The sequence below is a fragment of the Sitophilus oryzae genome, unplaced genomic scaffold, assembly GCF_002938485.1.
Source record: "Sitophilus oryzae breed Bouriz unplaced genomic scaffold, Soryzae_2.0 scaffold_1000_pilon_pilon, whole genome shotgun sequence".
Taxonomy (NCBI): Eukaryota; Metazoa; Arthropoda; class Insecta; order Coleoptera; family Curculionidae; genus Sitophilus; species Sitophilus oryzae.
The window spans coordinates 1,540,600-1,552,384 of NW_022145617.1; the positions used below are offsets into that span (position 1 = coordinate 1,540,600).

General features: G+C 34.0%; 1 protein-coding gene across 1 annotated transcript in view; it reads right to left on the minus strand.

Moving 5' to 3' along the window:
- Positions 1-11,386, minus strand: part of LOC115875641 (cyclic nucleotide-gated cation channel alpha-3) — a 182,330-nt gene extending 170,944 nt beyond the window's left edge. Inside the window, exons 1-3 of the mRNA XM_030891443.1 lie at positions 11,242-11,386; positions 9,461-9,632; positions 5,821-5,985 (exon numbers count right to left, since the gene is read on the minus strand). Coding sequence (XP_030747303.1) covers positions 5,821-5,985; positions 9,461-9,632; positions 11,242-11,386 — 482 coding nt within the window. The remainder of the gene's footprint in view (positions 1-5,820; positions 5,986-9,460; positions 9,633-11,241) is intronic.
- Positions 11,387-11,785: the final 399 nt, after the last annotated feature.

Here is an 11,785-nt window from a genome sequence, read left to right on the forward strand (position 1 = left end):
ACACGTGTGCTGGGAAATCCCACCCTAAATTGTAAAAATCCGAAGATTTCTTTGTATTTGGAGTTAAGGGTACATTTATTGCACCACATCGAAGAAGATTTTTTGTGTAAATAAGCATTGAAGTCAATGACATTTTTTGTACCATGAAATATTCAATTAAAGAGAAAGTAACTATGATTAAATGATACTAAATAATAGGATATCGTGGTGCATCGTCGTTGGAAACATAGGAAATCGCATTGAACTGTTCAGATATTGACTTCCCTGTTAATTTTATAGCGAAGTCGTAAATTGTTTTTTTAAAGGTCTGCTTATGCTGAATACGCATGCCAAATTTGGAAATTTTATTTTCAAATCCGTAAATCTACAGATTAAGCAGTAGTTCTGGCAATACTGTCTCCGGCAATCAGTCACTCTGTCGGCTGAAAGCAGAACTACGGTACAGAATTCTTTATCCGCTGCGCTGTAAACGACTATCAGCGCGCAGCGGCGCAGAGCTAAACTAAATATCGGGCATCCTGACCATAAAGTAACAACTAATCTCTATCACAGAATATCTAGCTACGCAACATAAGCCTCGTTACATGTATAAAATCGTAGGTATCAAAAGGAGACAGGCTTTTAAAGCCTGTCTCCAAATCAGATATTTTGATGCGGTAGTTTCGCTACTACATAATAGAGGACAATAATTTTAAAAGAAAACAGTTTTCTACAAACGAGATTTAAAAGAATTTTATGCAGTGTTGCCATTGTGTAATTAATATTGTAATACTTCCTTATAAAGCCTACCTTCAAATTTGCTACATCATTTAAACATATTAAAATAGATCAGAGCTCTTTTTTCAAACGTTTAGGTATGTAACTTGCCATGTTAGTTGGAGCTGAATCTTACGAGCTAAATTACAATCACTTTGCGACGTTTGATTGTAATTGAATCCTGAATTCTGATTGTAATTCGGCGACAATATAATAAATATTGTTCTACTATTATGATACCACTTCCTGACGTTCGATTGTGTTCATACGGTATGATCGGGAAAAAACGGCGCGGCGTTAGCGATGGCTATGAAATGAAAATCGCTGTCATTTTATATGTAAATTTATATGGGAAATGTCATCGATCGTCATTTCCCAGCCAACTGAACGCTGTTTTTTTTCGGTATCATACGGTTTTCTGTATTTGATATATACTTGCGTATTTTTCATGACATTGCAATATTATGGTACCATGAAGCATATCAAGTGATACCATATTACGATACATGTTGTTCGATTGGGCTTAAACTTGGTATACTACGTATCGTCAGTGACATTGTAATATTATGGTACCATGGAGCATATAAAGTGGTACCTTCTATAGTACCATATTATGATACCACTTCCTGACGTTCAATTGGTCTCATATTTGATATATACTTGCGTATTTTTGATGACATTGCAATATTATGGTACCATGAAGCATATCAAGAGGTACCATAATGTAGTATCATATTACGATACCATTTCCTGGTGTTCGATTGGACTTAAACTTTATATACTACGTGTGTTCGGTGACATTATAATATGATGGTACGTTGATGCATATAAAGTGGTACCTTCTATAGTACCATATTATGATACCACTTCCTGACGTTCGATTGGGCTCATATTTGATTATACTTGCGTATTTTTTATGACATTGCAATATTATGGTACCATGAAGCATATTAAGGGGTACCATAATGTAGTACCATATTACGATACCATTTCCTGGCGTTCGATTTGGCTTAAATTTTGTATACTACGTATGTTCGGTGACATTGTAATATGATGGTACTATGATGCATATGAAGTGGTACCTTCTATAGTAGCATATTATGATACCACTTCCTGACGTTCGATTGAGCTCATATACCACTTGCGTATTTTTGATGACATTGCAACATTATGGTACCATGAAGCATATCAAGAGGTATCATAATGTAGTACCATATTACGATACAATTTCCTGGCGTTCGATTGGGCTAAAACTTGGTATACTACGTATCTTCGATCACATTGTAATATGATGGTACTATGATGTATTTAAAGTGGTACCTACCTTAATGTAATACCATATTACGATACCATTTCCTGGCGTTCGATTGTGTGTTCTACGCTTAAATTTGGTATACTGCGGATCTTCGGTGACATTGCAACATTATGAAGCATATCGAGTGGTACCATAATATGGTACAATATTATGATATCATTTCCTGGAGTTCGATTGGGCCCAAATTTGGTATACTTGCGTTTCTTTATAAAGATTTGTTTAATTAATAATTTTAATTTATTTTACGAATTTAAATTTATTGTATGATGTCGTGACAGCAACTTTTATGCCGAACTAGTATATTATTAATTGTACGTGTGTCACTTTTTAAAATCTACCTAGGTCTATATAAATAATGTAGCAAACAGAAAAAAATTGTTATAGTATTTTTTTAGTCAATTAACATTTCTTGTACTGCATTTTAATAAATTATTTCCATTATTATTAAACGTATATTTCTTTACTAACATTTCAGCATTAATAAATATCACTATCAATCGCCCTGTATATTATTAATTTTAAAGGTAATTAAAGTTATTTTCTTAGTTAACATAATAAAGTAGTGTACAGTAAACGCCACGAATGTTTGGGAGTGATTCATCGGTCGCTACCATGTGAACTAATCTATTCAAGGTCACATTAACTTAATTCCAGTGCCGTGGCGTTTCAAGTCATATAATAATCAATATATAATCTGTTGTAATTTGTTGTTTTAACTGTCAAAGTATTGTCAAATCATATATTTTTTGGTAATAAATATAAAATGGAATGCCCCATTGGTCGCACTGCAAGCACACCAATGGACTGACGCACAAAAACGAATCAATCAAAGAAACGCGATATAGTATTGTCTTTGTCAATCACGCTAACATTTTAGAATAAGTAGGAGGAGTGCAGGCAGATGATTAGACCAGGCCTTTAAAAACCTACGTCTACGGTAAAAATTTACGTTTTTAATGTAAAAATGATAGCGCGCGTGTCGATTCTAACTTCATCAAGCAATAAATGACTCCCAAACATTCGTGGCGTTTAGTATATATTAAAAATGTATTGATTTTGTGTTTAGTATATATTAAAAATGTATTGATGTGCGCATATGTTTTCTAATAATATACTTATTAAACTAAAAACTATTTTAAAAGCCAAATGAATAATTAATATAAGTGTATCTGACAAGAAACGAAGAATAGAAAGAAATTATTATACACCAGAAAAAGAATGGGATGCCAATAGATGCCAATTAAGGTCTTTTTAAATCTGGCAACTGTGCATATTTAGCCGAGCTTCAAGGCCGTCGACGTGCCGTCGAGCCAAAACAGTCCAAAACCGAAAATTGAAAATTTCCAATTAAATTCTGATTATGATATTGTCGCGCCATCTAGTATTTTATTTGTGCAATTTTAGCTCTTTCATTTCGAGTATTTTTCTGTTGCGTAGCTAGATATTCTGTGATCTCTATGATCGCCAGCTACATCTCGGACGTCTTTTGTGCCACGAAATCGCCCATAAGGTTGCCCATCTTCTTATTACTTCAGTCAACGGTAGTAGTGTAAACAGCACATCAAATAATATTTGACAATGATAAAATCAACTAGACAAATTTAATTAACTTTTTGGTAAAGGTGTGGATCCGGTGGCTGACCTTGAAACCCATATTTGCTGCATTTGATCAGCGATACTACGCAAGCGCACATCCTCGATGTTGTCAAATTGCAGTTTATTTTCTAATTAATTGCAGTTGAAAATAAATGTTTTTTTTTTCTACAAACGTCAGTAAAAATGTAATTTTTAACGCATGCTATCAGTGCCTAAAATGTGACATTATGTCACTGATGGTAAAAGTCATTTACTTTTAGCACTGGTGCTAAAAGTAAGTCACGTGATTTACTTTTAATACTGAGGCGATAATTGTTACGCTAGCAACCATAAACTTTATAATTAATTTGATTTCAGAATGACATATTATGAATTTCATTAACGTAAAAAGTAATAATACCTTGATATATACGAGCACAAACTTGTTTGTAGAAAAAATAGTGTATGATATGTGTGCTAAAAGTGATTTTATTTTGTTCGAAGGGATGGAACACTCCTTCGGAGTCGTGTCCAAGCTTCCCTTCTCACAAAATAAAATACCACTTTTAGCATTTATATCATAAATAACTATTTTGAGTACAGTCAGTAATAACACGAATTCTATAATTAATTTTATAATTTCAGACTTATCTTGATATTCAAAATTAAAGAAGGATAATGAAGACTTTGAAGTTAAAGTATAAAGTATTATGATTGTAATCGGAGTTGTAAGTAATATAATATTATATTGTAATAATAATAACATTTATTTATATATTTACGTTAGAATTAAAAATTATCATTTACGGATTTTTTCTTATTGGTTTTTAACCTATTAAAATTATTTTGTATCATCAATATGACACATTTATTACATCCAAGTTATTTAGTTTGGTTTGGTTGTTTAATTTTTTCTTAAAAATTGCGTCTATTCTTATCTTCCTATGTTTCCAACGACGATGCAACAGGCAGTATGTCGTGAGCCACAGTGGCGTAACTATCGATGTACCGTGTGTACGAAGCACACGGGCCCGGGCTCTCGAGGGCCCCGGGCCCCATTTCCATATCTATCACATGCTATCGCGAATCCAGCAGAATCGGGCGATCCCGAACTAAGTTCTTATCTATCACATGTCTTCTTAACTACTGAACTAGCACACGCTGTCGCGAAAATAACTTATTAGTTTACACTTGTTCTTGTGCAATTTTGTAGCTGTGTTTTCTTTTTTATTTTGCAAAATAAAAATAACCGGAAATACGTGATTTTTCATTAGAGCATTAAATTTGACAAAAAGGAAATTTGCTGTATTGTCACTGGATTTCTGTACCATCGAATAGAAATAGAACTAAGCTAGTTGTAGCATCAAAAAGGGCATGAAAAATTATACTGGCTAACTAGTTAACTCAAAATTACAAAAACTCTAGTTACCTAATGATTGTATTAAATAAGGGGACGATAAGGCAGCTGAGTTACGAGAGGTGCCCGAAACTGTCACTTTTTTAAAATCACCCTGTAGTTCAGTAACTAAGAGGGCCATGACAAATCCTATTAAAGCATCTCTCATTTTGTCAAAAAGTAGCCGACTGTTGTGAAAACCTATTCATAAGGGCAACAAAACACATGAAAATGGGATATCCTGTAGGTACAAAGTATTCCATTGGTAAAAAAAATATCTTATTACCGCACTCTGCATACGAAGGGCATAAAAAAATTGCTATAGCACTTAAATTCAATTTGTTCTTGCTTCAAATAATATCAAGATTACCTGTGCTGGTTATGACGGTAATTCCCGATACTTCTTTCTTAACATGTTCATGTTCCTATTTACATTGTTTATTTTAATTTAGTTAATTTTTTGTTTTGTTTTTATTTATTTTTTTATTTATTTGATATTTTATATGTTTTGGGTATATTCTATATATTCTGTGTTGGCAGTAATAAATAATACTATATAAAAATTAATTTGATAATGTTATTTCTAAGCTAAAATATGAGTGCATATCATTCAGATTAATATATAAGTATTGAAATATATAGGTGTAATAGGGAGCCCGGTAAAATTTTTGCACACAGGCCCGTGAGTTTGTTGTTACGCCACTGGTGAGCCAATGCATAACTCGGTATAGATTAAAAAAAGTAGCAAAATTTATAAATAAAACTGAAAAATATTTACCTTTCGGTTCCGTTACAACTACTACTACTTAGATGATTTGAAGAGGGTGGATTGGTACCAGCCGTTGACCCAGGGGCAGTACGCCACCCCCCCAAAAGTGGAGCTTCCCCCGAACTGGCTAGAGTAACACTGGTGGGCAGCTTTAATCTCCCTCGAAGATCTTTCCTGAAAAGCAATAATCGGAGGTGCATGGCGAATAAAGCAGTAAGTGTAATACAATTTCAAATAACAAACTCAGTTAATCAATTTGAATTATATTCGACACCAATTAAACTTTTAGTTACGTAATCGAGGGCGCGATTTTTAAATTCATTGTTGCCAACCATGGACATATTCGGCGACTGACTAACTATAGTTTAAATTCCCAGCAGGGGATTCAGGTGGTAGCTCTGCCAACTAAGCCAAAAAATATCAAGTTGTCGCATTTATTTATTTATTTCCTGACATTATCATTCGTTTTGACACCTTAGTTTTGTATCAGTTTTTGATTTAAATGAATTGTGTTTTGATTCTTTTTGTGATAAAAATCTTTACTAGTAGACGTTGCAGTCGAACATTGTTCTTTTTAGAACCTCTTTTAGGCCCGTATTTATAGTTGCGTCTCGAGACGCCAAGACGGTCTTGGGCTCTTGAGAGCGGAATCCACAGAATACACAAGCAAACGTCATTTTGGAGATTGCGATTTTCATTTTGGAGATTGTCATTTTGGATAGTTTATGTGATCTGTGGATAGTTTCTTAACCCAACTTTTTTTGTAAACAAAGTAAATCCCTTGTAAATCCGTTTTGTCTGATTAAACAGTTTTGAATATGTTAGATGAGTTTGAGGATATTTTGGACCATGTGGAAGAAGAAAATCGTCTTCGAGTTCCAAAACGATATATAAGGGATGCAGGAAATCCAATAGAAATGTTTAGCGAGGGGGAATTTAAATACCGATATAGGTTTAGCAAGGCTACAATTACAGAAACTATTTTACCTCTTGTAATTGAAGACTTGCAAAAACCTACCAATCGTGGTTTACCTAGTCCCCCCTTTATTCAAGTATTAATTTGTTTACGGTTTTATGCGACTTCTAATTTTCAGATAGTAAGTGGAGACTTGCATGGTGTTAGCCAACCTACAATAAGCCAGATTATCAAGAGGGTGTTCATTTTAATAGCAGAACATTTGAGTGATACAACCATAAATGGTTGAACAGCATTATTATTCCAATGATACTGGCTTCGGCTTGTGCAGATGATGACAACAAATGGGATACATTATATTAAGAATATAGAAAGAGCTATAAATACATCTGTGAATAAATTCACTGGCGAAAAAAACACCTGAATTATTATATGGATATATTCCGAGGATTGAAGATTTATTTGAAGATGGACAAGTGAGGTTATTGACAGTAGAGAATGAAAAGTAGTCGATTACCTGAAAAATTGAGAGAAGAGGTCAAAGAACATATAGAAATAGAACAAAGGAAGTATAAAAAAATTTATAGGCTAGCAGACTACCAAAAAAAAAAGAGAGAAGAATGTCATCTAGACGTCAAGAAATAAGGAAGCAGTAAAAACGCAATAATCATAGAATGCGTATTGTGAAATATTATTTGAAATAAAACTATAAAACATGGAGTATCGACTTTATATAGAGTGGTCAACTCAATAAGAATACAGAATTTACACCAAGCAATAAAATCTTGAAAATTATAGGTTTATACAGTGTATACATCCAATATTGTATTATATGATATGATATTTATGTAAATATTCATGATAAAAATAAAAAGACAATTTTTTTAGTTTTAATGTATTAGTGCGAAAATTCTGTGTGACCAGTTAAAACAAGCACTTAGCTGTCTGGTCATAGTGAGAGTAAAACTACTAAGAAATCATATATTATTTAAGTATAGGAAAACAGTATTTTTAAGATAACTAATAAAAGAATATAAGGAATTACTTACAATTATGTTACATGTAAATATATAAATACTAACTTAACACTAATAGAAAAGTAAATAAAATTATTATATAGGTACTAGTTACCTTGGAACATTACTTAACATATTACATAATTACTAGATATACATATATTAATACAATAAATACCTTAATTTGCAAAATGTTGAATAAGATTTCTTCAAAAATCTAACCCTCTTCCTTTTTATTTATAATTGGAATGTGTAAACTAGCATCTTCAAAATTATCTAAATTTTCCCTTAAACCAATATTATGAAGAACAGCTGTTGCACAAATAATAGCAACAGTTGTTTTGTAAACCTCGGAGACATGGAAGACGTTTTTTCCAAGTCCAAAGAGCCTTTCAACATTTTGCGTTCTTCTATGGGCAAAGTTATACCTGGTTTCTTGTTGATCCTACCTAGCTGTAGAACAGGAGTCAATAGAAATGGCCTACATCTATATGCATTGTCTCCAAGAAGTAAACCAGGAATATCACTCCTTTCCATTAGCATTCTTAAATTACTTGGATCGAATACAACACTATCATGACTTGACCCTGGATATCCAACTATAATATTCATAATTTCCCTTTTGGGACCTGAATATTTAGACTAAAAACTTTTGCAATTTTGAAATACTTCCACATTATTGTATTATTCTTGATTATCTGGCTTATTGTACGTTGGCTAACACTACGCAAGTCTCCATTTACCATCTGAAAATTACAAGTCGTATAAAACTGTAAACAAATTAGTAATTGAATAACGGGGAGAATGGGTAAACCACGATTGGTAGGTTTTTGCAAGTCTTCAATTTATAAGAGGTAAAATAGTTTCTGTAATTGTAGCCTTGTTAAACCTATATCGGCATAAATCCCCCCTCGCTAAACATTTCGGTATACCAACATTTCTATTGGATTTCCTGCATCCCGTATATACCTTTTTGGAACTCGAAGACGATTTTCTTCTTCCACATGGTGCAAAATATCCTCAAACTCTTCTAACATATTCAAAACTGTTTAATCAGACAAAACGGATTTACTTGTTTTTGTTTACTGAAAAAGTTAGGCTAAGAAACTATCCACAGATCACATAAACTATCCAAAATGAAAATCGCAATCTCCAAAATGACGTTTGCTCGTGTATTCTGTGGATTCCGCTCTCAAGAGCCCAAGACCGTCTTGGCGTCTCAAGACGCAACTATAAATACGGACCTTAGTGCGAAGCGTACAAGATAGCTTCCGTTGCAAAAAAACTCATCGCAACCTGATTAGAATATTTTGAACGGGAAAGCGGTAGTAATGGCTCTTTATGTCCCTTAAGTGTTGTTAAGGAGGTGAATTTTGTTGATGTAAATAATAACCGTTTATATATTTATAATCAATTTAGTTTTGTTTCCTAAAATATTTTGATTAAAAGAAAATATGTAAAAGTGGGCAACGCTGTGCCAGTCAAGCTTAATCACGTTACTAAAAGTTTATTTGGTATGGTCTGTATACATCTAACATTCGTTGACTTGCAAAAGGCTTTCGACACTGTTGAAATGTGGTCAATATCAGCTGCTCTACAAAATGCAAGAATAGACTCAAAATATACTCAAATCATTGAAAACTGATTAGCTTCCCCTTCCACTAAAATCTACAATGTACAACAGTCGATGTGTAAAGACACAAAATCATACACTTACCTTCTATGTTTTCTGGATAAGTCTAGTTCACTAGCTGAACTAACGTTGGCTGCCCTATTAACATAGGCGGCTGGTAAGCTGTCCCTCGAAGAGGAGAAAAATCCTTCCTGTTGAAAACTGCTTCTTTCAGACGGACCACACTTGGACATGCCTAATTTGCAGCCCACCAAGTCTGTAATTAAAAAAAGAAAACAAATGTAGCGTACGTAAATCTGCCTAGATTGCAGTATACACACAACCAAACTTATATGGAATCACTCTTTATTTTTGACCAAATTTCTTGCAATGATAAAAATTGGTATACAACTTTAAGATAAGGCTTTTTGTTGTAAATAAACATGATAATAAAGAATAAACGACTGCTGGCGATTTATTTTATTTTGAATTTTGTGTTCAGTAGTAAAATCAGGATTGTCCGGAAATTTTCACTCAATCCAAAAAAAATTAAAAATGTATTATGTTGGATTAACAGATGTATAGAGGGGAAGAATTATTGCCCTCACCGAACAAGGAATGTTCCAGAGAGACGTAGCAGAGATAGTAGGCATTTCCTAGGATGTTGTATCGAAAACATGTGGAAGGTACTTGGAATTAGGAACACACAAGGATAGGCCCAGACAAAGTCGTCAGAGTCAGAACTGAACAACAAGACCGCCTTGTGTGCTAAACTGCTAAAATAAATCCTAATGTTTCTCATCCAGAGTTACAAAGACAACTTCCGGCAGCTACAAGTGTGAACGTTTCAGTTGAAACCATAAAAAAAAAGGCATCGTGCACGAGGGTTTTACAGTAGGAGAGAGTTACGGATCCCACAGTTATCTCGGCAAAATAAAATTGACCGGCTAAATTGACGCCTTCAACATTAAAACTGGAGAACTGAGAATTGGCAAAATGTTCTTTTTTCGGATAAGACCAGAATTGGCCTAAGATCAGATAACCATCGAATTCGAGTTCTCAGAGCTCCAGGAAGGCGAGCGAGACTTCAGACTGCCAAATCTGTACCAAGATATAAAGGAGGAACTGTAATGTTCTGGAGAGGTATTATACTGGGATCAAAAACTCCATTGTTACCTCTTCAACAAATTTTAACGGATCGGAGATATGTTGATTTGGTGCTAGAACCAATCGTTAATCTTTGGAGAGCTGCAATTGGGGATAATTTTACCTTCCAGCAGAGTATATATCCACACCAGCAGAGTAACTAGAGAATGTCTTGAAACGGAAGGTGTCATAGTTTTGGACTGGCCTGCCTCTTTATCAGATCTAAACCCTATCGAACACTTGTGGGACTAGATCAAAAGAAGGGTTAGGGCTCGTCGAAACAATCCAGGAAATCTCGCACAGCTTATTGATGCAGCATTAGCAGAATTGGAAAACATACCCTAAGACAACGTGGGTAATTTAATAAGAAGCATGTCAGCGCGGATGGAAGCTTGCATAAGGGCTAGAGGTGGCAACAAGGAATATTAAAATTATCAATTTTCTTTTTGTTTATGCTTTTTGGCCATTAAAAATTTAAATCTTAATTTCGTTTCAGAAACCAAAAAAATACCATTTTGTTTATTTTAGGAAGTGATTACTTTTTTTTATTGCTATATGAATTATTTTTCATTAAAAGTCATTGGTAAGGACTGAGTCTTATTCATAAACACAAAATTTTCATACATCTCAAAAATTATGAAAAATAATAGATTATTCCATATAAGTTTGGTTGTGTATATTGTGTATATCAGTATCAAACCGTTTTAAAAATTACAATTTTTTCTGTGAGTTTGACTTACTGAGTAGGCTCTGTCTGGAGACACTTTTGAGTACCCTGTGTACGCTCTCGGTGCTGGACTTGTGGGGGGCCCTGGAAGGGCATGCAGGCGGAGAGATCACTGCATCCAAGCCCCCACTGCTTCCCCTCAGACGTTCGCCGACCATGCAGCCTCCGGAAGTAATAATACCTGGAAACAAAATGGCTCTAAGGATATATGTATACAGGGTGCGTCTCAAAAGTGGCTCACCCCCTATAACTTTTTTATTTTTTCAGATAAAAAAACGAAATTTGGTATGTTAGAATTAGCGATGGGAACTATCGAATGAATTAGACTATAGAATGGTTACTGAATGAATGATTTCAACTATCGAATGGTTTCATTCGAATAAAATCATTCATTCATTTGTATACTAAAGCATATGTGACAACCTCGCCGTGCGACTAAATGGTTATCGTTAAGCCACGACTATCGAATGCTTTAGATAAATGAAATTTAGTATTCGTTTGATTTTTGTCTACGTCAGTGCATTATTAGTTCTTCCAAATTTTTATAACATGCCTTC